At 36.9% G+C, this 26,858-nt stretch overlaps 1 protein-coding gene across 1 annotated transcript in view; it reads left to right on the top strand.

Moving 5' to 3' along the window:
* Positions 1-22,144, top strand: part of Il13ra1 (interleukin 13 receptor subunit alpha 1) — a 53,716-nt gene extending 31,572 nt beyond the window's left edge. Inside the window, exons 7-11 of the mRNA XM_020181661.2 lie at positions 2,497-2,544; positions 2,815-2,947; positions 5,553-5,649; positions 7,726-7,810; positions 19,619-22,144. Coding sequence (XP_020037250.1) covers positions 2,497-2,544; positions 2,815-2,947; positions 5,553-5,649; positions 7,726-7,810; positions 19,619-19,711 — 456 coding nt within the window. The 3' untranslated portion in view covers positions 19,712-22,144. The remainder of the gene's footprint in view (positions 1-2,496; positions 2,545-2,814; positions 2,948-5,552; positions 5,650-7,725; positions 7,811-19,618) is intronic.
* The last annotated feature ends 4,714 nt before the right edge of the window (positions 22,145-26,858 follow it).

The raw sequence follows: 26,858 nt of genomic DNA, 5'->3' as shown, positions 1-26,858 counted from the left end.
GGGATTTAGATTTGAACAGGAGCCTAGACTTCATTCCATATACTGGTTTGCTGACTTTGGGATTTCTGTATTTGGAAGATAGTCCAGGGAAGGACGGACATGAATCTGTAGCTTGGTCCCTCAAATGGTAGTTGACACTTGTGATTCCTTAGTATACCTATGGTTCTGCATGGACAACAATGGGACCAAAGAGCCCTGCTGAGTGACTTTTTCTCTGCCCTTGCATGAAAGATCGAAAAGATGTCCTTTCCTCATTCTGTTAGCTTTTCAGCTTCTCATAAATGTGGCTAGGAACTATGTACTGAATGATACTGGGTGCCAAAATTGATGGCTATATGTTCTAGTCTTTATTGCATATTTAAATGCCTCTTTGATAGAAGGTGACTATTTAAATTAAGCAACAGATTTTCCTGCATTGATTTCTCACTTAATTTTTAAAAAACTTTCATTTAAGGAACTGGTTATATTATGTGTTCTTTTTTCCAACTTATTTATTTTTATATCTTATACTCACAAGGGAGACTAGTCTCTCTCTGTCTTTAAAATGTATTGATGTGTAATACCCTATAGAAAAATTACATAAATCATAATGTAAATCAATGAGTTTTCATAGATGATTTTCACGAATGAACTTTTACCTATGTAACCAGCACCCCGAAGCCCCTTTATGACTTATTTCAGTTGCTACTCTCCCAAGAAGCAACTATTATCCTGACTTCTAACCCCCTAGGCTTCGTTTGTTCCACCTTTTTTTGGTGGAACTGGGGCTTGAACTCAGAACTTTGAGCTTACAAAGCAGGCACTTACTGCTTGAGCATTTTGCTCTAGTTATTTGGAGATGGTGTTCTCACAAACTTTTTTTCTGGGCTGGCCTTGAACCTCAATCCTCCCAATCTTAGTCTCTCAAGTAGTTAGGATTATAGGCACGAGCTACCTGCACCTGGCATTGTTGTTGATTTTTAATCTTTTTGGTCATGGTGGTCATGCATGCATTCCCAGCTGCTCTGGAGGCTGAAGTGAGAGGCTGAGGTAGGAAGGTTTTTTGAACCCAGGAGTTCAAGGCCAGCCTGGGCAACATAGTGAGACCCCATCTCAAAAAAGAAAAGAAATAAATAAAACTTTGTATAAATGGACTATATAGAATGTACTTTGGTGTGTGCCTACCTTTTGCATTCAACATAATGTTTATGAAATTCCCTAATATTATTTCCTATAATTGTAGATGGTTCATTCTCATTACACATCCCATTGTGTGACTATACCACTATTTATTTTCTCACTGATTTGAAGAGCTTCCAGTTTAGGGTATTATGAGTAGTGTTTTATGAACATATGCATACTTGTCTCTTAGTGTGCAAGTGCTACCTTTCTGTGTGTGTGTGTGTGTGTGTGTGTGTGTGTGTGTGTGTGAGAGAGAGAGAGAGAGAGAGAGAGAGAGAGAGAGAGAGAAGGTTATATAGGATTGCCTTCAGTAAATAATAACACTTTTCCCAAATAGTTGTGCCAATTTAAACATTAAGCAGAAATTGAGAATTCTAGATGTCTCACATCCTCACCAATACTTGATATTGTCTAATAGGGTGTATATTATTATCTTGTGGATTTAATTTGTATTTCCCTGATGATCAATGAAATTGAGTACTTTTTTATGTTTGCATATCTTCTTGTGAAGTGCCTGTTCAAGTCTTCTGCCAGGTTTTCTATTGAGTTGTCTTTTTTCTTATTAATTTGTAGAGAAAAAAATATATGTACATTCTTTGTCAGAAATTGCAAATATGTTGTCACCTTCTATATACTGCTTGTTTATTTTCCTAATAAGGTCTCATTTGATTAAAAAAAAGCCCTTTTTAATTTTAATATAGGCCACTTTATAAAAATTTTCCATTTTTGGTTGATGAATTATTTTGGTGTTGTTCAAGAACTCTTCGTTTTTCAAGGTCATGAAGATGTTCTATGTGTTTATCTGGAAGCTTATTATATTTATATTTGTGTTTATATTTGTTCATTTATTTTACTTTCCATATTTAGATCTGCATTGTATTTGGAAATGATCTTGTGAATAGTGTGAGTTAGGAGGCAAGATTCTTTTATTCCCATATGGATATGTAATTGACCCAGTACCAGTTATTAAAAAGACTAACCTTTTCCTACTGTACCTGGTTCTCTTTTGATGGGACAAAAAAAAAGCTTGTTTGCAATGGCTAAATGACATAAAATGGGTTTTTGTTGTTGTTGTTTTGGTGGGACTGGTGTTTGAAATACAGGCTTCACACTTGCAAAGCAGGTACTCTACCACTTGACCCACACCTCCAGTCCATTTTGCTGTGGTTATTTTGGAGATGGGGGTCTCAAGAACTATTTGCCCAGGCTGGCCTTGAACTACTATCCTCTTAATCTCAGCCTCCCAAGTAGCTAGGATTACAGGCATGAGCTACCGGCATCAGCTAAAATGTGTTTTTAATCATTTGGAACTCATTCATTTTTTTTATTTTCAAGGTTGAAGAGGACAAATGTCAGAATTCAGAATTTGAGAGAAACATGGAGGTCAGTAAATTCAACTTTAGCTATTTGGGCTTGAGCTCTAAGTCCTTGGGGGTGGGATAGGCCTAGCAATGTAAATTTGAACTCTTCGTGAAAAACAAGCTATTTTTTTCTGTGGGTTATTGCCAATTTTTTCAGGAGTGAAAGATAACTTGAATTGCAATCCAAGTCTTAATCATATACAGAATTTGGCAGACAACTATATTATGATTCAATAGCAGAGAAAGAGTATAAACTGGTAATATTTTTGTGCATTTTTATTTTATATCTAAGGATACAATTTGTTTCATGGTCCCTGGTGTTCTTCCTGATACTTTTTACACAGTCAGAATAAGAGTCAAAACCAATAAGTTATGCTATGAGGATGACAAACTCTGGAGTAATTGGAGTCAAGCAATGAGTATAGGTAAGAGAACAGAATTTATCATAATATAAAGCACTAATGCAAAGAAACTAAGCTGAAACAGAAAGTAGATTGGGAAAGGAGCTGTTATGCTTTCTTAATGTTAATCAAAGAGTACTTAACAACTGAAATTTATTTCCTGTTTAATTACTGTCAAATCTTCCATGGTTAATTAACAATGTGCAATTCTTTGGAAAACCATAATCCAAATGGTGTTATCCACCCCTCTATCCTGTCTCCATCTTTATTAACAACCTGAAAAAAAGACATAGAAGGCAGGCATGATCAAATCTGAAGGTTGTACCATGCTAGAGGACTGTTCTATATGCTGGTTGATAGAATTAAGAGGGAAGTAATGGCCTCTATGGCATATAATCAGGATAAACCTGTGTCTAGGTTTGAAAAAAGAATCATTTGTTTGTGGTGATACTGAACAAGTGAGATTCAAGTACAGGATGAGAAAGACCTGGGAGATATATATATATATATATATGTGCTTGAGCTACATCTCCAGTTCATTTTGCTCTGGTTATTTTGGAGATGGAGGGTCTCCCAAACTGTGTGTGTGTGTGTTGAGGAGTGGGCTACAGGACTTTGCTTGACTGTAAGTTCAATGGGACTCAACACTGGAGCCTTACATATCCCTAAAAGGCATTTACATGTGCAATCTTGGGCAGCAGTGTTGGTGTAGCATTCAGAACAAAGGAATGCCACAGGGTGGGGCATAGTGGTCTAGCTACATCAGAAGTGTGCAATATTCCATGCCAAGCACCACACTAGAATACACATTGGTAGACTGGAATCTCTCCTTCAAAGGGTAATCGGGATGTTGAAGAATCTCAAAACTTAGGAAGGAACAACTGATGAAGTAAATTTGAGAAATCGTAATTGTTGATCTCTAATAGTTGAGATAGTTCCAGGAAGAAAAGGAATTAGGCTTTCCTTTTTGTGGCTCTAGGGGGCAATATAGAACCAACTTTTAAAAACTTTAAAAACAACTTTTAAAAACAGTTGCTAAGACTTAGAGGGATGGGTCAGAAGTCTAGGCACCGTTTAGCTAGAGGCTTCATGAAGTTGCAGTCCTGCTTGCAGCTGGACTCATCTGAAGGCTTGGCTGGGACTGAAGAGTCTACTTCCAAGTTCACACATGTGGTTGTTGGACGCATTAGTCCCTCACTGGTTACTAGATGGAGGCTGTGGCGGATTGAATCATGTCCTCCAAAAAGATATGTCAAGGCTCAATCCCCAGTACCTGTGAATGTGTCTTTATTTGGAAATAGAGTTTTTGTAGATGTAGTAAAGTTAAGATGAAGTCATACTGGGTTAGAGCGGGCCCTACTTGTAATGACCAGGATTCTTATAAGAAGAGAAGGGGATACACAGAGACACAGAGAGACACACAGATGCACAGGGAAGAAGGCCCAGTAAAGGTGGAGGCAGAGATTGGAATGATGCAGCTACAACCAAGGAACACTAAAGATTCCTGAAAGCTACCAGAGGCTGGGACAGGAGGGATTCTTCTGTAGAGCCTTCAGAGGGAGCATGGACTTGCTGATACTTTGATTTTGAACTTCTGGCTTCCAGAACTGTGAGAAAGTACATTTTCTTGTTTTAAGCCACCAAGTTTGTGGTAATTTGTCACAAGGGCCTTAGGAAACTAATGCAGAAGCTTCCCTTAGTTCATTGCCACTCAGATCTCCCCACAGGGTTTTCTCCTGATGTGGAAACTGGCTTCCTCAAGTGAGAGATGCAAATAAGAAAGAAGGTATGAGAGAACACCCAATGTGGAAACCATGGTCTCTCATCACTGAGTCTTGGAAATGACATCTTCCCACCACTGCTGCTGTTCTGTTATTTAGAAGGAAGTCATTAGTGCACTGCATACTCAAGGGGAGGAGATTACATGGGAGTGTGATTATCAGGAGGTGAAAACCATTTGGGATCATCTTAGAGGCAGCCTAACACAATGATGCTAGATCTTGAGGATGCTTCCTAAATGTTCATGCCTTTGTGGGAAAGATGAGCATAGAATAGAAAAATGACATCCTAAGTGTTAGGCATAGCAAGGTAGGCTTTGAAATCATTTACTAAATACTTCTATTGAGTTGCTAATCCTCTCTGAGCCTTATCCTTCTCATCTGTATAGAAATCCTTCTCATCTGTATAGAAAGATAGTACTATGTGTCTCCATAAAATAGATAGGAAGTAAGCATGTCAAAGCACCTAGTACAGTACCAGGCATATAATAGGTGCTCATTTAAGAATCATAGAAGTGGTAGTCGTTAGGATTGTTTTAGGTATTCTAGTAAGTAAATAGTAAGTAAAAGCAGGCACTGTTAATGAGATGTCATATTTAATAGATAGGAAACAACAGTGAACAAATTAAGGTATCTTGATCACAGATAATCCTTAAGGGGTTTACTCATCTAGAAAGTTCAGGCACCACAACAGAACTTTTGAAACTATTTAGGTAATAGAAGAGTTTGGGAAAATGGAATGTGGTAGAGGCAGAAATATCTGATCTCACTAGCTAACAGAATGGTTGTCTGGTTTATTACTAAAGGGGTTTTAGTTCTTATATCTTTCTGGTTTGCTTTCCATTCTCTAGGTAAGGAGCCCAACTCTACATTCTACATAACCATGTTACTCATCATTCCAGTCATCGTTGCATGTGCAATCATAATCCTTCTGCTTTACCTAAAAAGGTAAGGCACCTGCTCAGGCAGGTTTTACAGTTTCTGCTAGCCAGGTTGCTATGGTTACTACTCTTTATGCTGGTGTTTGTCCAGTATATTAGAATTTTGGTTACAAATGACTTTTCCTGGTATGATATGGAAGAGAAGTATTCTTGTGCTCATTTTCTGGTGAGAAAAGCATCGGATTATTTCTCACAGCTCTGCTCAAGGGCTGCTCCCTTTACATGTGCTCAGCATTGTTGAATAGGCCCTGTGTTCATTTACTCTTTCAAAGGCCTAATTTATTAACAGTTAGTTGGTAGCTCTTGGAATGAATTTTTAGAAATAGGGTCTGGAGGTGTAGCTTAGCATGTGTGAGGCCCTGGGTTCAATCCCTACCTCCAAAAGAAAGATGTGAAGGCCATTGCTAATGAAATGACTTATCTAGTAGTAATACAAAGTAGGCTGGTACACAATGCTATAGGAAAGAGAACATCACCAGGTTGTCACTAATATATGTTGCTCATTCTTTAAGAATGCTTTATTTTCTAAATCTCACTATAAGGGACTGTTGTTGCTCTTACAACAAATGCCTAAGATTAGAGTAAGATTATTGAACCTTATTTCAACATTCTTTCAATATGCCTATTATATGTTCAGAGCCTATTTATGTGCTCGGTACTGTTCTAAGTGATAGAGTTACAGGACTGAATAGGACAGAGTCTCTATGTTTTAGTGTGTGGGGGAAGGCACACACATACTATGATTTAAGTAGAGTTAGCAGAAAGTGGGGCTGGCAGTGATAGGAAATGTATTTTACATAGACGAGATCGGGCACGTTCAGGGTGGTATGGCCGTAGACTGTATTTTACATAGGATAGCCAGGGAGGCCTCTCTGAGATGGTGACATTTGAGGAGAGACTCAAATAAAGGTGATATTTGAGCAAAGAGCATTCCAGGCCAAGGAAGCAGAAAATGCAAAGGCCCCGAGGCTAGGATGATTTTAGTATATCTGACCAGAAGAGAAAGTGCAGCAGGGATAGTGGTCAAAGAAGTTGGCAGACCATATATGCAGGCCATGGCAATGACCTGAGGTTTAATCCTAAGCCTGATAGGGGACATTGGAGCATTTCAAGCAGTGGAAGGATGTGATCTGATGTACTGTTATATATAAAAGATCACTGCAGTTGCTAAGTGGAAAATTGACTTGGTCAAGAATGGAAGCAGGTAGACTAGTAGGCATTGCAGTGTTGGGGAGGAAAGATGAAGCAGCTTTACTAGAGGGTTGGCAATGGAAGTAGAAGTGGTCAGATATGGGATATATTTTTAAAGTCCAATTGTTAAGACTTGATGATAGATTCTTGTTTATGGATATGTGAGGGAAATCAAGGATTCCAGGACACTTTGTAGATAGAGTTTTGGCTTGAACAGCTGAGTAAATACCTGTCTTCCCAAGATAGAGAAGATTGTGAGAAAAGTTGGCTTTAAGAGAAAGGTTAGGACTTCAATTTTGAAGTTGTCATTTCAGATGCCTATTAGGTATCCAGGTAGACATGCTAAATAGGCAACTATATACGAATGTGGAGTTTAAGGGAGAGTTTTAGGATCAAGATATGATTTTGGGAGAGATGATGCAGGCCTACCAAAGAACTATAACATTAAAAAATGGAGAGGAGAAGGTTGGGGATATAGTTTAGTGTCAGAGTACTTGCCTAGCAGGTGTGAGGCCTTGGGTTCCATCCCCAGCCCTGCAAAAAAATGGAGAGAGAAGTAAGAAGAAAAGAAAAATGAAGACTGTACCTTGTTCTCAGATTGTTTCTCAGAATTACAAAAAGCAAATTCCCATCTGGTCTATGAAAAGTTCTGCACCATTATAATTGAAGTGATAGGATAGAAGCAGTTTGCTTATCTGGTGTCTCACTTGCTCCATCCAAACTTGATGCTCTGTGGATACTGATTTTCCATTACCTTTTTGGAGAATGTTTTTTTACAAGTGTCTAATTTAGTAGAACTTTTGCCCATACCTTCTTTTAATATGGCTGTATTTAAGTGGAACATGTCTATGCACTGGAAGGTTTGATCCAGAATATCTCTGTTTTCTTAAAGGCTCAAGATAATTATATTCCCTCCAATTCCTGATCCTGGAAAGATTTTTAAAGAAATGTTTGGAGACCAGAATGATGATACCTTGGTAAGCACTGACTCCACAGGAGTCTAAAAAGTTTTTTTGGAGGCTGTAAGATTTTTAAAAAATATTTGATGAAATACATATAACATAAAATTACCATTTAAACCATTTTAAGTGTCTAGTTCAGTACCATTAAGTATGTTTACAATGTTGGGAGCCATTGACATTATCTATTGCTAGAATTGTTCATCCTTCCAAACAGAAATAGTGCCCATTAAACAATAATTCTCCATTCCTCCATCCCCTGCCCCTGGTAACCTCTATTCACTTTCTGTCACTGAATTTGCCTATTCTAGGTACCTTATGTATGTGGACTCATACAATATTTGTCCTTTTGTGTCTGGGTCATTTTACTTAGCATCAGGTTCTCAAGGTTTGTCATTTCATTTTGAAATTGGTTATTTTAGACTACACTTTATCTAAAAGATTAAAGAACAGCTGATTTAAGATGTTGTATCTCATGCCAAGCATACCAGCTAAGAAATCCCTGGAATACTTTGCCCACTCCATTCTCTTTCTGGGGTTGGAGGCATATTTTATCCAAACACACAGGAGGAGGAGCCTCCTTTATGAAGGAGGCTAATAGGCCATCTGATTCTAATATCAGTTTTAAAACTTGATGCAGTAAACTATAAAGACAAGATAAACAATTAAAATGCACTTTGTCCATGCTATTGTGTGGTAGTAGTTGGTTTCCTGTATCATGTTAGAAGAATTTGTGGCTAGAAACCTAAATAAGACATTGTGGGAACAAAAGAGTTTGAGGTTTCTGTAATAAGTACATTCACTGTAATGAGATAGTGAAGACCTTGAATGGAATAAATATCAGTGTCATTGTATGTATCTTAAATTAGCAATAATAGGCATAGGGCAATTAATTTAGGAAAGTAGCCAGTATACTAGATAATATCCTGGGCTCTGGAGTCAGATTGTCTAGATTCAGATCATCTGTGTCATTTACCATCTTTTTGACCTTAGGTAACTTCCTTAACCTCTCTGTGACTCAGTTTTCCTATTTAGAAAGTGGAAGTAAAAAATAAAATAAAAAAAGAAAGAGGAAGTAACCATAGCACCTGCCTCACAGTGTTGTTATTTGGATTAAATTAATTGAATACATAATAATCAACATAATAGAGGCTGGTTGGTATGCATGGTACATTATAAGTGCTGAATAAGTCTTAGTAAAAAGTCTTATATTTGATTAAGTTCCATTTATCTTTAATCCCCAAATAATTCTTGTAGTAATGGGTGATTCACAACGGCACTGATACTATTTGGCCAGGGAAGGGAGGCAGGGAGGCTGCTAGGCTATTAGAGGAAGGTTCTTCTGAATCATTTTTTACCTTCATAGACAGTGGATAACTGTCATACTCAGGGGATAGGGTGCCACGAGGCACCTTAGAAGTCAGGTGCCTAATGAGGGGATTGCATACCATAAATGGCTTTTCAACTTTTAGTTGAGTCACAGTCAGCTGGAATAATAGCAAGAAATTCAGATACCTGTGCTCTCCTTCTAGAAATTCTGATTAATCAAGTCAAGAGTGAGTCTCAGGTATCTGCATATTTAACAGGAGCCCACAAATGGTTCCTATCCTGGTAAGAAAGTCTGTATACCACACTTCAACAATCGCTGTGGTAGGCATTTGCCTTATAATTACCACCATCTCTTCATTTCAACAGCTACTGCAATAGATACTAGAAGTTTGTAATTGTGCAAGTACTATAGTAACGCTAACCAGTTATTGAAAATCTACTGTATGCTAGACAGTGTAATAAGTACTTTGTTTATATTATCTTATTGAATCCTCATAACCACCCTACGGAGTGTAAGTGCTGTTAGTATCATTTTACAGATGAGGAATGGAGACTCAATGAGGTTCAATAACTTTGCTTTGGTCACACTGCTAGTTGGTGGTGAAGTAGGATTTGACTCAGGACTGTCTGATTCCAGAGTTCTCTTGCTCTTTCTACTGTGCCGCATTGCTTCTTGTAAGATAGAATGCTTGTCCTCGAGGACCTCTTCTAAGAGGTCTGTATGACAGAAGTAGAGGTTTGAGATAGGGAAGTTCTGAGAAAAAGATTTGGGGTCACATTGTGAATAGCTTGCAATGAGAAGCTATCAGGTGTATCATTCTGATAACAGTATGGAGGGAATGGAATAGAGGGAGGAGGCATGAGATGATAGCAAGCTGGGAACCCAGGCCTGAATTGCCTCTATTAGATGCTTTGTTTGGCCGGTGTGATATAGTTTAAAACCTTAACATTTAGAATCATAGGCAGGGCACGCACTTTCTGATTCATCTCACACCCTACCATTCCTAATTTCTGCTGTCATTTTCACATTGACCTAAATACCAGACCACTAAAAGACATTTGAGTTTGCTTCTCTTCTTAGCAGGATGGAGACTAATTGAAATGCCATGTCACAAACACCCAATATCTGTGTGACCATGTTTGGATTCACCAATATACATAGGACATGCCAATGTGGTATACATTTCCAGCTTAATACAGTTCTAAAAAGAAGTATTATCTAGTTTTTAACAAGTAGGTGAGGAAGTTACCCCACAGAATGATATATAGGGGTCCTTTATCTGAAATGTTTCAGATTTCTGAGTTTTTCAAATTTTGAAATATTTACATAGACTAATCGTTGAGCATCCCTAATGTGAAAATCTGAAACCCAAAATGCTCCAAAGTCCGAAATGTTTTAAGCATCATGTCAGTGCTCAAAATGTTTCAGATTTTGGAATATTTCAGATTTGGGTTTTTGGATTAGGGATGCTTAACCTGTATATCCTTTCTGGAGGGCAATTTGATAAAATGTAGCAAGAATGTTTGCTTTATACCTTTTTTATTCATTTATTCATATGTGCATACATTGTTTGGGCCATCTCTCCTACCCCCTGCCCCCGCTCCCTCTCTCTCTCCCCACCCGCCTCACTTCCAGGCAGAATCTGTTCTGCCCTCTTCTCCACTTTTGTTGAAGAAAAGACATAAGCAATAATAAGAAAGACACAGCGTTTTTGCTAGTTCAGATAAGGATAGCTATACAGAGAGATTCCTAACATTGCTTCCTTGCACATGTGTATTACAATCCGAATTGATTCATCTCTACCTGACCTCTTCACTACTTGCCGGTCATCTTCCCATAGTGGCCTCTGTCAGTTTAAGATTACTATATTAGCTCCTCTACAGTGGGCACATCAAACACTTTAAAGTTTTGGATTTCCTGCCTATTCCCCCTGTATGTGTTCCCCTCTTAGCGTGTGACCCCTGTCCAGTAATATTACTGCATTTGTTTTAGGTCTAAAGTCTGACTATGAGGGAGAACATACGAATTTTGGCCTTCTGAGTCTGGCTAACTTCACTTAAGATGATGTTCTCCAGTTCCATCCATTTACTTGCAAATGACAAGATTTCATTCTTCTTTGTGGCTGAGTAAAATTCCATTGTGTATAACTACCACATTTTCTTAATCTGTTTGTCAGTAGTGGGGCATCTTGGCTGTTTCCATAGCTTGGCTGTTGTGAATAGTGCTGCAATAAACATGGGTGTGCAGGTGCCTCTGGAATAACCTGAGTCGTATTCCTTTGGTTGTATCCCTAGGAGTGGTATTGCTGGATCATATGGCAGATCTATGTTTACTTTTTTTTAAGAAGCCTCCATATTGTTTTCCAAAATGGTTGTACTAGCTTATATTCCCACCACCCTCAGTGTATGAGGGTTTCTTTTTCCCTGCATCCTCACCAACATTTGTTGTTGGGGGTGTTTTTGATGATGGCTATTCTAACAGGAGTGAGGTAGAATCTTACTGTGGTTTTGATTTGCATTTCCTTTATGGCCATGTGAGCATTTTTTCATGTGTTTTCTGGCCATTTTGATTTCTTCCTTTGAAAAAGTTCTGTTTCAGTTGCCTACTTCTTTATTGGTTCATTGATTTTGGGGGAACCAAAACCAATTGGGGGAATCAATTGGTTCATTGATTTGGGGGAGTTTAGTTTTTTGAGCTCCCTGTATATTCTGGTTATCAGTCCTTTGTCTGATGTATAGCTGGCAAATATTTTCTCCCACTCTGTGGGTGGTCTCTTCAGTTTAGAGACCATTTCTTTTGTTGTGCAGAAGCTTTTTAATTTCATGTGGTCCCATCTGTCCATCCTTTCTCTTAGTTGCTGAGCTGCTGGAGTTCTATTGAGGAAATCCTTGCCTATACCTTTAGAAATAGATTCTAAGAAAACATTCCAACAATGGCAAAAGGATGGTCAAGGAGGTTTGTTTTCTAACATGAAAGATTAGAAGCCATTAAAACATCACTGATCAAGAATTAGTTTTAAAAGTTAGATTTTCAAAGCATTTAGTGTTTTAACAAAATACTCATAAGAGTAAAAAACAGAATATAAGTGTGTTGTATATTACAATCCTATTTTTACAGATATGCATTAATGTATACACAGAACAATGAGTGGAAGGAAGTGGGTAAGAATAAGTGATCATCTCTGTCTGCCTTTCTGAAATTTCTACATTATCTGTAATTTTATAGTAAAAGAAACCCTGTATAAATCATTAACAAAGAGAAAGAATATTACAGTCATCCAGATCTGGGAGATAATGGAGACTTGAACTTGCATGGTACCAGGGCATGTACCAATTAAACATTTAATAACGTTTGATATTAGAAACATTATTAAAGGAAAGTCATTATAACCTGGTAACTCTGGATGGGTGATGAAAGGTGGGGAGAGTAAAAAAATAATTTCAGGTTTTCAACTCTGGGTGAGAGAGTGAACGATGGTAACACTGACAGCAAAATCAGATGAATTATCTTTCTCAGAGAGGGGAAAATTGCTTTTTTTCAATTTGCTCTCCAGAGGACAGCTTGTTGTTTTTGTTCCGATGAGTCAGATAGTTCTGTAATTTAGTGAGATGGATATTCTGACAAGGTGGACCACTGAAAAGAAAGCATGAGGTGTTTTTCTTCATGGTGGTTGCAGACCATTTAACACAATCAGTTCTTTAAGAGTATAATAAAAATTCAGGCATGGGAAAGGGTAAGAGAACAAATTTTCCTGTCTGCTTTTAACCCAATAAGTAATCTGCTTTTTGTACATGGCAGTAGTCCTCACAAAATTGAACTATGTATGCAGCAGAAAAACTAACCTTTCACTTCTAGAATCATTAAGTTACAGAATGAACATGGCTCTAGAGGTCATCGGATGGGATGGATTTTTTCATGCTTAGTTATTACCTTTAATTACAGGTTTTCAAAACTCTAGATTCTTGTCTAACTTCTTCACTTTAGAAATAGGGACTTCTTAGGAGCTATTAGAGAAGTCTCTCAAGGACTGTCATATGAAGAGCTGACTACAGAAGAGTCAGGGAACCCAAAGTAACCAACTCCCAATCTAAAGAAATAATCCATGTTCTTTTAAAAAAAATTTTATTATTCATTTTTCACATGTGCGTACATTGTTTGAGTCATTTCTCCCCCCTTCATGTCCTTTAAAACACTCTATTTACATACTGCACCATCGATAATGCTTGCTTAAAAAACTATTTAGGGGTGGCCACAAATAAATTAAATCCTAAGTATAGTCTTCCTTAAGGTTTCTAGTGTTTTGCTGATGTTTTGCTCATCACTGTAGTAACATTTTGGCCAACAGCATTTCTTCCTGTTGCTTTGATATTTGCCTTTTCCTTGTGACTAATTGGGCTGCTGGCCATATTTGGTGTGGGGGAGGTGGTGCAGAGGGAATTGTCTCTCCTCAGTGTATTGCTTTCACTAGTAAAAAAAATCTCTTCTTCCCCTACTTCTTGGAAACCAATTATATTTTCAGTGCTGTGCCAGTTTGACATTTCTGATCAGAAAGCAGCTTTTAGCTTCTAAATATTTTTAATTCTTTTACTTCAGTATATATCTTTGAAAGCAAAGGGTGTTTCCCTCTGTAGCCAAAATAGCATTACCATACTTTAAAAATTAATTCCTTAATATCGTCTAAAACCCAGTCCATGTTTACAATTTTTCCATCTGTCTCAGTTGTCTAAGGGCAGATATCATCCAATTGTCCCATCATTAGTGAGAAAGACTGACCACTGCATTTAAAGTGATAACAGCATGTCTCTTCCTATCATTATCATCTGCACTTATTTCCCTCTTTTGCCACCTGGAGATACTCTGTGGTGTTGCATTAAGATTGTCAGTCCTTCAGCTAGTGCTTTAAACGCCAGTGGATATCTTTACCTTAACCGTCACTTCTTTAGGGGTTGAAAAATGACAGTTTTCTTATTCTGTCATTTTGGTTACATTTATAAACTTGCACTTTTCTATAAAACACTACTTCAGTCAGCAAATGAGTGCTTTGGTTGTTCTAAAATTCACTTCCTGCTTTTTAAAAAGACGGTGCATGTTTAATTCTTTTCCTTTATTTATTAATTTTTAAAGTGAGGAGTTAAATTTGATCCATTGTAAGAACCTATATAAATGCTATAATATATCCCCACCCATCACAACAATAAAGGTAAAAATAAATAAATAAAGCCAGGAGTTAAATTATTAGTTACCTCAAGTCATATCAAATTAATCTCTTTGACCCCACATTGATCTTGTCTTTTTCAAAGCTGCAATGCTCCTGAGGTGTAGGGATCTCCAGTTCATACTGTACGACTTCCTATTTTGACTGTTGATCTGAAGAGGTCTTGGATATGAAATAGATTGACTTGTATTCCAAAGACCAGTATTTTTGCATGTTGCTCAGGTACATGAAACCCACTTCACGTCTATAGACAATTCACTGTGAGAACTAGCTTAACCAAATCTTGAAAACAATGTTAAATTAAGACTTGATATTCCATTACATTCCTGAATTTATTTCTTCATGTTATAAAATTCCATATAAAATTCTGTTTTTCTAGGCTCAGATACAACTAAAATCCAGTTTCATAAACACTGAATTTTTTCAGTTATTTTTCCTCCTTAAAAATTGTTTTATTGTTGATGAATTCATTTTAAATTGGCAATATAAGGATGGAATTATGGCCTGGTAATTTTATGAATTTTAAAATTAAATTGGGACAAAATTCATAAAATTGTAACTAATTCAGAGCCTTTATATTTGTTCCTTTTATCGTATGTGGACATTTTCCATGCAGTGCTCAAGAAAAGGCCATGGTGCTGATGAAGGGTAGAAAAGAGAGCAACCCAAGTTTTAGGAATAGAAAGTGCACTTGAAGAGATTAATGTATTCTTATAGGTCATTTCTGCTTCAGTGTTCACCTTATTGAAACAAATTGCTTTTTCCTTATCCTACACAATTAAGCATTGAGTCTAATGACAAAAAACCAATGAAAGTGTTATTTTCAGAATGCATTTTTTTTGTGGGGCTTGAACTCAGGACCTACACCTTGAGCCACTCCACCAGCCCTTTTTTTTCTCTCGAGATAGGGCCTCACAAATTATTTGCCTGGGCTGGCTTCAAACTGATCCTCCTGATCTCTGCCTCCTGAATAGCTAGTATTATAGGCATGAGCCACTGGCTCACAATATTTGAGATGGGGGCATCTCACTATGTTGCCCAGGCTAGCCTTGAACTCCTTGGCTCAAGAGATACTCACACCTCAGTCTCATGAGTAGCTGGGACTACAGACATGTACCACCACTCCTGACTTAAATAATTTTTAATGGTTGTTGAACAGTTTTTCCATGTGCTCTCTCCTTGTACTCCTCATTTTTTTGAGGTATGGAGATCAAACCCAGAATCTTGGGCATGCTAGACAAGTATCTAACACTAAGGTACATCCTCAGTCCCCCATTTTTTTCTTTTTATTTTTTATTCCTCATCTTTTATCTAATTTTATTTATCTTTTTTGTAATTAGATTATTTTGGGAATGCTGGGATCAAACCCAGGGCTTTGTACCTATTAGGTAAGCACTCTACCACTGAACTACATTTCTAGCCTTCCCCATTTTAAAAACATTTTTATTTGTGTATATTAGTCGTACAGGAGGGTTTTATTGTGACATCTCCATATATGCTTACAATGTACTTTGGTTAGATTCACACCTTTCTTCATTCTCCCTCACTCACTCTTCCCCTTCTTAAAAATTTCAATAGGTTTCACTGTTCTATTTTCATATAAGTATAGAAAGTACATTGACTATATTCACTCTCCTTCACCCTCTCTGTTCATCCACACACACTATACCCACCACCAAATAGGTCCCATTTTAAAATCCTGTTCTTCATTTTTAAAAAGTGCATATTGATTGTTCAAAGGAGCTGGTTTCACCATAGTATTTCACATATGAATAGATTGTACTCTAATCAGATTGGTCCCCTCTATTTCTCTTTCCCTATTCCCCCTACCCCATTACTCAACAGCTACAGTGCATTTCATTATATGCAATCTTCATATACAGTTGTAGTGTATTTCAATACTACTCACTGACTATCCTCTTTTCCTCTTCCACCTCCCCCTAGTCCCTTCAAACAGTTCTTCAAGCAGTATGAACATTGTTGGTGCCCTTATTTATTCTTACTTCTATTTAAACTCTCTGGTATTGACAGATTGTTATCCTGAGAAGTCCTATAGGTTAGATATCTAGTGAGAATACTGGTTAAATAGGCTGTGGTCCATTCATGCAATGAAATATTATGCTGGTGTGTAAAAATATATAACAAATGCTATTAAATGAAATATCCAGATTATCTATATAGAGTTATGATTTCTTACTGTTAAGAAAAAAAGGGCATTAGAATACACAAAATTTAAATTTTTACAAGAAGCATAGATTAAAATTAGTTTGTACCAGTTTGTATTTATATGCAAATGGGTGTTTGTTTTTGGCTTCTTTTGTTGGTACTGGGGTTTGAATTCATGACCTTATTCTTATAAGGCAGGCATTCTACGCAAATGAGTGTTTGGCTGCGCTTTTTGCCAACATGGGTTATCTAATTATAAAAAGTATTGCCAAGGTTTGATAGATGAGAAAATAGCATCTTATCTTAATTTTGTGTATCAAGTTTTATATTTTTTGTTAAGTTCATTGGCTTGAATTCTTTTTCCCCTGTGGTATTCATCTTTTCCTTAGTGCTTTATAAAGTTCTATGTATTGGGTTTTGCTTTGACTTCTCATCCATTTTTACTGTATCTAAGGTGACTAATGGTGTACAAAAATTTTCCTTTTTTTCTGCAATAAAATCTTCCTTTATTTTTTATGTGTAGAAAGCCCTTACTTCTTAAGATGTTGATAGCTGTTCTATGTATTTTTCTAGTACTTACTTGATTTTGTTTTTTACATTTAGGTCTTTAGGAATTTATTTGTGTAGTCTATGAGGTAGGATTTAACTTTGCTTTTCAAAAGCTTAACCAGTTGTCTTAGTGCCATTTATTGAATAAGTCATTATTTCAAGGATATATAATTTTCAGATTGTTTATTAGAAGTCTGTACATTCCACATTTCTAAAAATTAGAGTTTTTTATGCAGATCTCTGGGGTGAATTCCTGTTATTGCTTATACTCTCTCTACAACAAAATTAGAAATAAGGGCAAAATAGTTTCTGCTGGGTATTGAGGGGGGGAGAGGGAGGGGGCGGAGTGGGTGGTAAGGGAGGGGGTGGGGGCAGGGGGGAGAAATGAACCAAGCCTTATATGCACATATGAATAATAAAAGAAAAAGGAAAAAATACATAAATAAATAAAAATTAGAGTTTTGAGCTATAATTTATATGTGATAAAATGTTCTCTTTTGTAATTAGAAGAGTTTTATCAAATATATGCAATTTTATAGCCACCACTCCAATCAAGATATAAACTGTTTTCCATAATCCCCCCAAAGTTCCTTTGTGCTCCTTTGCAGTTAACCCTGTCTTTGACCCTAGACCTTTACGACTACTGATCTGTTTTCTGTCTCTAAAACTTTTACCTTTTCCAGAAAGTCATGAGTCTGGTTTTTTCACTTAGTAGAATGCATTTAAGAGTCATCCTTATTGCATATTTCAATGGTTCATTCCTTTTTATTTCTAAGCAGTATTCCATGGTATGGCTTTATCATAGTTTATTAACCATTTACTTGTTTAAGGATATCAGGGTTGTATCTAATTTGGGGCTATTATGAGTAAAGCTGCTATTGACAGTCATGTAGAAATCTGTGTGGACATATTTTTATTTCTTCTGAGTAAATACCCAGGAGTGGGGATTTCTGGGTTGTGTAGTAAGTATATGTTTAGTTTTATAAGAAACTCTCAGGCTGTTTTCCATACTGGCTGTACTATTTTATATCCCCACCAATAATAAGTAAGAGATCCAGTTACTCTGCATTCTTATTAGCACTTGGAATTGTCACTGTTTTTAACTTTATCCACTCCTAGGTGTGTCAAGGTTGAATAACTTATTTAGAATAATTTGAATATTTTAAGAAGTATTTCCAACTCATCTCTTCATACACTCTCTGAAACTGGATGCTCCTAACTTACTCCATTCATCTCTAATTGCACAACCTGGGGCAACTGAGTAATCTTTGTTTCTCTTTTTCTTATTTCTGTTTCTTCCCCTAAGCTTAGTGAACCATAGAACATCAAAACAGAAAAAGAAGCTTAGACGTAAACTAGTGCAGGGGGGTGGCAAACCTTTTTCTATAAAGAGTCATGTACTAAATATCTTTGGCTTACAAGTCAGTCTCTGTCACAACTTAAATCTGCCTTTATAGCATGAAAGCAGCTGTAGGCAATACAGAATCAAATGGGCATATTCCAAAACAACTTCACCTACGAAAACAGCAGCTTGGCCTGTGGACCATACTTTGCCTATCCCTGGTTTAGTCTAACAAATTTATTTTACGGATTAGAGAACTGAGCTCAGATTTTGCCCTTTCCTTAGATCTACAAGTAAAGAAGGCAAGAACCAGGATGTTGACTTGCACCATAAGGGACAAGCTTGTATTGGGCTCAAGATAAGCTTGCCTCATATATAACGCCCTGATCTATCTAGCAAAATGATGTTTGATAAAGCTGTTAATACAAAGGCTTTCAGAAGTTTTAACTGAATTAACACTTTTGAGACATCCTAGATGTTAATTGACTTTTAGAGTCTATAATATCCCTGGATCAATGGTCAAATTTGAGTGAGGCCAGGTGCAGTGGCTCATACCTAGAATCCCAGCTACTTGGGAGGTGGAGATCAGGAGGATGGCCGTTTGAGGCCAGCCTGGGGAGCTAGTTATTCAGATCCCATTTCAATGAATAAACCAAGCATGATGGCATGTTCCTAATGATCCCATCTACAATGGCAGCATAGGTAGGAGGATCATGGTCCTGAGGCTGGTGTGGGCAAAAACCACGAGACTTTACCTGGAAAATAACTAAAGCAAACAGAACTGGGGGCATGTCTAAAGTGGTAGAGTACCTACCTAGCAAGTATGAGGCCCTGAGTTTAAACCCCAGTACTGCCAAAGCAAAAGAAAAAAAAAGGGTCCAAGTGAAGCAGTTAAAGTAAGAAAAGTTACCCTTTTATTCATCTTCAAAGACAGTTTCCAATTTTGGCAATATCCAACTTTGTTTATCTTTTGAAACAGCTATTAAACATCATGCAACAATCCCATGCTTTTTCTATCTTTAATGTTAATTCTTAGTTGTTTTGTTTTATTAATTGTTCAAGTAGATAAGTATTCTTAGGTCAAAAAACAAAAACTAAAACCAGGACAACATTACGCTCATGGTTGCATGCACGCAAACCTAAAAATAAGCACCGACTGTGCGTACTCAGGGAAAGAACATTGTTTAGAAAAGTCATCGTGTGTGTTTTTTTCCTCCCTTGCAGCATTGGAAGAAGTATGATATCTATGAGAAGCAATCCAAAGAAGAAACTGATTCTGTAGTTCTGATAGAAAACCTGAAGAAAGCTTCTCAGTGACGGGGATAATTTATTTTTGCCTTCAATGTGACCTTGTGAAGATTCATCGCATTCTCCGTTTGTTATCTGGGAACTTGTTAAGTGGAAACTGAAACTTATTGGACCCTTTAAAACCAGGCAGCTCATAAGAGCCACAGGACTTTGTATGAGTCATGCACCGAAAAACGAAAAATAATGGGCCCTTTGGAGAAAAGAGTAGAGACATTCTCATTGAATTGTAAAAGCAGACATCGGTTGAGAAGTCTTCAAACTAGGGGACAAAGCACAAAGTGATAATGGCAGTAGAGTTCATCTTTTCAAGAGTTATGACAACTTCCTAAGGGATCTATTTGCTTTACAGTCTTTGTGTCAAATAACACCAAGAAATTTTATTTGTGAGGGAGCTCATTTTGGGTAGAGGCTCTAATGCTAAATTTGACTCACAGAGAACATCTAGCAAGCAAAATTGATACAACCTGATACCTACTTATTGCTTAAGATTCCATTGTGTCATGTTTGTAGCTATTAAAGCTCTTAACAGTCTGGAGTCATCATCCACTTCAATAGCATTTTCCTCTGCTTTGAAAGCCCCAGCAATCAGTGTTGGCCATGACAATGACAACTACAGACAAAGCAGAGGCAGCTTCATTACCAAGACTCTTCCTTGTCATTGCAGGCTTTGAAGGTCAATGGAGGCAGAATGTCTCATTGGATATTAGAGTTGGAACAAAGAAGCCTCTAATAATGTATTTTTTCTTCACTTCTGCTACTGATATTAAGTATTGACTATGTGTCTGGCTTGTGCTAGGCCCCCAGGTGTGAGGGACAAACTCCTCAATAGGTTTACAATCTAGTTGGAACTCCTCCATTCTTATCACTTTCTTTATCTCCCACCATTCATTTCTCAGACTTTTCAACTCCCCAGCTCCTATACTTATCTCTGCCTTTACTTTCTCCCTCATTCCCTTCCTTTGTAGCCTTTTGGATTTTCATTGGAAATTAGTGTATAAATCTGCTCAGAATGCCTAGAGGAGCAGGGATAATTTGCATCTCAAGTAAAATCTGAGTAGACTGAGAAGCAATGACTAATTCTTACATATTTTGTAACTTCTATATGAGTGTGCAATTGTTTGACACTGTTCAGCATTTGATGTTTCTCTATGCATTTTCTAAACAGATTAGGTATTATCTTCACTTTAGAGCTTAGCTCTTTTCTCGAGGGAAAAGAATAGTTGTGTCTGTTTCTCTTTCTTTGCAAGATGGGTCCTAGGATTCTTCTTTTTCCCTGCTTTAAATGGTTAAGTAGATTTCCTATGTTATATTGATAGCCAGCCATCCAGTGTTTCAACTATATACTCATTTTTTGCATATGTTAGGGTTCCATTCTCCCCCAATCCCACAAAATATGCATATGCACATGTACATATGCATATATATATATATATATGTATATTCCCTCTATTCCTCCTACTTCCTCCAAATTTAAAGAAACATGGAAAGTGAGAGGTATCCCCTTGTCTCTCACATACACATAGACTCAGATTGCTTGTAGGAACTTCAGAACTTTATACCACTAGTTCTTCAAACATTTACCATCCATATTAGTAAGAGGATGTTACTTGCCATTCCTGTTTTTAGGGCAGGGAAGAAACCCCTACTTTCCACAGATTTTGGCAAAAGTGGCAGCCTGTTTCTGTGGTAGTGGAAGTGTACTGTGCTCTGGCATCTCAGAAGAAATGGGGATGCATGGCAATGGTAGATGTAAAGGTGTGTCTTTCCTGTGCTTTTATTTTGGAAGTCAAATTGAGGCTGGGATACAGGCCTTGTAGATGTTCCAATTTGTTCTACTGTTCACTAGAAAGAATACCTGGGTTTCCTGTGTAGGAATGAAATTACTTCTTAGCCAGGATTTTAGGATTCTGGGAAGCAAGAACACTTGAATGCCTAACCCAAAGCCATTTTTACTGTTAGCCTATTTTGATGGCAATGAGGAGAATGCTTTGAAATCCCCAAGAACTACAGATGCTGACAGTGATACAGCCTTGAAGCAAGGAAATCATATTTTATTTCCATCTTCTTTTAGCAGTGAAATAGCTGAAGAAGAAGGGGGCAGTAAATTCTAGGAGTACCTATGCTCGTTTTATACAGTTTAAAGTGATCTGCAGGTTTTGGGAGTTCTTGGAGATGTCAGTACATCACCTGTAAGAAAGTAGTAAGTTCATATACTATTTTGTCTAACCTATATGGATTTTTCCCCATATACCTAAATAAACCCACTAGAGGGAGGGTCATTCTTATTCGTTCATTCAGATAAGTTTTTCTGCATCTGGGCACTGAAGGGATATAAGAAATAATGTTAACATTTTTAGTAATGTCTTCAACTAGGGGTCTTTTTTTTGTTTAACTTCTTAAGCTTCAGTAAAATAAATAAAATAACTATCTTTTTGTATGTCACCTAAATGTTTTCCTTTGGTCTTATCTTGGGGAAAGTGTTATGAGGAGTGGGTGGTGACAAAATTTAGAGTTAAAAGAGTAAACATTGTAAAAAATCCAAGGCAGCTGTTTTATCTTACGATCATTTATCATACGCTTACCTGCTGTTCTACTGTATTTATGTTTTCTGATAAGCACATGCATTTACTTAATTTAATATTAGTATAGTTTTTGCAAGCAGCACCTAAAGGTTCTTAAGTATTTGATAAAATTAAATTATAATAACAGAAATGGTCAGCTGGTCCTTTCTAATAATAAGCATACTACTGACTTGTTATACATAATATATACATGGTATACACAGTATACATGACTGTCATGGTATATGTCTTGGGGGACCTGTACTTATAAGATAATTATGTTAGTGGATTAGAATTAAGACTAAGAAAATAAATTTTTAATAGCTGTCCTCTTAAGAGATAATATAGATTTATATTTTATGCAACTACACCAGCATGATTTGGATATCACAGAGAGTTTTTTTTAATCATTTGTGCTAAATTTAAGAGTATGTCTTTGGCCAGACCACATTTGTTAATTATCCTGAGTTTCTACAGGTTCTAAACCCCAGGATAAGGGCAGGAGTGCTGATACTTATGTAACAGTATAGAATTATCTAGGAAGATTCTGGAAATTCATCTCTAGGTAAGTATAGTTGTTTGTTTAAGTAAGAAACCTCTTTCTAATTCTTAACACGTGAACACTGAGTGTTTTAAACAGAAGACATTTAACTGGGAACTCTGGAGGTCCTAAATCTGTATGACATCCACAGAAAATAGATTCCTGTAGCCACAAGCACATTCACCTCATTTGAGGGGAAAGAGAAACCAGAATAATCCAAGCACATTTGCTTTCCAGAGTAATTTACCATTTTATCATTACCAGGGATTCCTGTTCTTTTAAAAAGTGCAGCTTTATGCTCAAATGAATAGCATATTATGCTACTAAGATAGTAGTAGTTTTAGAAGACAGCAAAGGGGCTGGTAGAGTGGCTCAAGTGGTAGAATGCCTGCCTAACAAGCATGAAGCCCTGAGTTCAAACCCCAGTGCTACAAAAAAAAAGAAGAAGAAGAAAGCAAAGGAATATGAATCTTTATTTCAGAAGTCTGTTTTCTTTCAGACTCTAATGATTAGGTCAAGCAATAACATGTTTTGTAAGTACTGTAGCTAAATCTTGGTATGCTTTTACTTTAAGTAAGGAAGGAGTTTTATTGATACTTGGATGTGCTACACATCTTTACCTTAATCCCCAAGATGATTTTTTTTTCCTGAAAGTTTGGCCTTTAACTGTCTTTCTCAGTGGCCACATTTTTAGTTTACCATTAGCAACAGGAAAATGTTTCACTGCTAGCTTTCAACATTTGTTAAGTAGACTAGTATATAAAAAGGAAATCAATAGTTAGTGAGTGGCTACTGTGTGCCAAGTTACATGTGTTATTTCAGTAATTCCCTACATCGGTCTCAAGATGGGTTGCATTATCTTCATTTTACAGATGAAGAAGTTGGCATGTAAAATGATTGAGTTATATTGTGAAATCACATATCTAGTAAGTAACTGAAACATAATTGGAAAACAAGTCAACCTGACTTTAAAACCTTATTATGTAGCCAGTGATATATTTATTTGTCCCAAGGAAGCAGCTACCTAAAGAAAAAACACCTTGTTTTTTCTTTTTGCTTATCAACTGGAGGACTATTTGAGAATTTAAATCATTTGATTGATCTGTGTGCCACAGATCAGCACCACACAGGGTGCTAGATAATAGGAATTTAGAAGTGAATAAGGTTTGGCTTAGTATGAGGTGGTTAGTCAAGGGGAGGCTACTTTGTATAGGAGAAAGAAATCTGGATTAGAATTTAAGAGTTGCAAAGGACCTTGGGCAAGTATCTTTCCCTGTGTGGAAATGTTTCCCCATCTGCTAAATGAAGATGTTAGACTTAGTAATTTATAATCCTATCCATGATTCATAACAGTGGCCATACCTTGTGGAGCTCATTTGGAAGTGGGAATCTTTTCTATGAGAATAAGCACTATGACCACGGGCAGGTACCTTTCCCTTTCTGGGGGGAAGGTCCCTTTTCCTCTTTGGAAAATGAGGAGATTGCACTAGATTAACTTAATAATTTTTTTGGTGTTACTAGGGTTTGAATGTAGGGCCTCAAGCTTGGTAGGTAGGTGCTCTCCCACTTGAGCCATGACCCCAGCTAGCTTTATTAATTCTGACATACAGTGAAAGCTAAGATGATGGCTTTTGTTTAACAAGTTAAGAAAATATGTTTATGGTCACCCTCACCTACTCTTCCTACAGGAAGTACCTAGCTATGAGTAGGATTGCCATAAGTAACCAGAGGAGTAGGCCCTTTAATGTGATGTGAAAAACAAAGGAATTGGTACCTTGGATGGGTCCTGTGGTCCACCCAAATTAAGATTTTCACCAGGGTCCCTCTGTGGTTCTCCATGGGTCTGCCTAACAAATATTTCCTAATATGTTTGGCAGATCTTAGGTCATTTTGCCTTGAAACATAAAATGGACTATGAATAAGATAGATTGCTTGTATAATGACTACATGTGATACATTACTTAAAATATAGTCCATTTGAATTCACTGCATGCAAATTTGGTAATTGTACTTAACTTTTGTAGTTTTAGTTGATCAAAATAATACACGCATAAAATTTTTAAACCCAAAGAATATTATAGGGCTTGCTATACTTTAGACTCAAGTCCCCAAAAGGTAAAAGTTGGTTCTCAGTGTGGCACTATTGGGAGTGGGTAGAAATCGTTTAAGTGGCCAGGCCTAGTGGGAAATCTCTGGTCATTAGGGCATGCGCTGAAAGTGGACAACAGGACACTAGCCCCTTCGTCTTCCTCTCCCAGACCATGTGTGACCATCATGATGTGCCATCACAGGCCCAAAGCAATCTGGCCAACTGATCAGGAACTGAAACCTCTAAAACTGAACCAAAATAAGCCTTTTCTCTTTATAAATTGATTTGCTCAAGTATTTATTATAATAATGGAGAGATGACTAACACAAAACATTAAGAAACAGTCATCCTCTGCCCCACCCATCTTTATCCCATTCCTGCAGTTGTCAACACCCTAATTCCTGGAACCTGTGAATGTGTAACTTCATACAACAAAAAGGGCCTAGTAGATGTGATTAAAGCCAGAGACCTTAAAATAGGAAGATTTTCCTGGATTATCTAGCTGGATCCAATCTTGAGCCCTTAAAAGAAGAGAAATCTTTTTCCTGAAAGCAGAAGAAGAGATATTCAAAGCAAAAAAATGACTCACCATGCTGTTGTAGCTTGAGGATGAAAGGGGCCATGTAGAAAGTATAAGGAACTGGATACTCTGCCAATAACTTGAATAAGCCTGGAAACATTCGTCCCCAGAGCCTCCAATACAGGAGCAAAAGTTGGCACCCAACGTGATTTTGGCCCTGAGCAGAAAATTCAGCCACACAGTGCTGGACTTCTGACCCACAGAAGTGTGAGCTAATAAATTTGTGTTGTTTTAAGTAATTTTTAAATGTTTTTACCTATTTCTTTTGGTTGATAGTATAATTACTTCTGAATAACACTTAATGCTATTTCTTATTTTTATTTGGGTTTAAAATGACCTATTTCTGCATTTCTGCTGTGTAAGAGGAGAAATTCACAGCTTTTCCCCTTGAATGCTGGGGCTTGAACCAGTGCCTTGTGCTACCTTTCTTATATGTCCCACCCCAACACACACTTATGTATCTTCCACAGATATAAAACTTTGTGGTTACAATACTTAGTATTTGTATCATACTATATAAATATTGCTCACAATTATTTTTTTTCCAAATTGGCTCTTTTTGTTTGATTTGTTTTCCTATGTCCCTGTTACAAGTTCAGTCCCAAACTGACAGACCCATAAATTTCTACTCAGTATTAGTTCCACTAATTTTCTGAGAGCACACCCTCTTGGAGTTTACTGCCCTCCTAATTCATTCTGGAATGGTTATTCTCTAAGCCCACCACCCATCTGTCATCCTGGGAATTCCCTTTCCTTCTCTCCTGTGTTAGCTTCTGTTCCTTAGATCCCAAGTTGTTCTCTTTCTTTGTTTATGCTCTAGCTTTTCTGGACCACACCCTTTACTAACTTCCTTAGAAAGGTTGCATTTGAAGTAATTTTAATAAAACCATTCTGTGTTTGAATTTTATCTTTACGCATGATTAAGATGTTCACTAGGTGAAGAATTCCTCATTGGAAATAATTCCTCTGAGTGTTGAAAGTATTGTTCCAATTATACATATTACTCTAATATGTTCTTGCTTCTAGTTGTTGCTTTGGAAAAGTCCAGCTCTTTAGTGGTTTCTAAATTTCTTTGTGTAAGTTTTTTCTCTTCAAGGTTTTCTTTTGGTTCCTAGTGTTTTAAAATCAATGATATGCCTTAGTGTGGATCTTTTCTCATTTCTCATATGAAAGTGACAATCCTGTTGGAAGCAATATGTCTTGCTTTTACAGTATCATATTTTACTGTAAATTTTCCTTCATTGTACTGAATCTATAATGACATGACATTTTATAATTACACTGTTCTTAGAAAAAATTATATGGCATAAATATGTTAACTATATTAACTTTTTTATTTCTGCTTCTAAAACACTTAAAATCAAAACCAGTTTTTTTTCTTTTCT

The sequence above is a fragment of the Castor canadensis genome, chromosome X (assembly GCF_047511655.1).
Source record: "Castor canadensis chromosome X, mCasCan1.hap1v2, whole genome shotgun sequence".
Taxonomy (NCBI): Eukaryota; Metazoa; Chordata; class Mammalia; order Rodentia; family Castoridae; genus Castor; species Castor canadensis.
The sequence above is the reverse complement of the archived record's forward strand: the minus strand, read 5'-3'. Positions and strand labels throughout refer to the sequence as shown.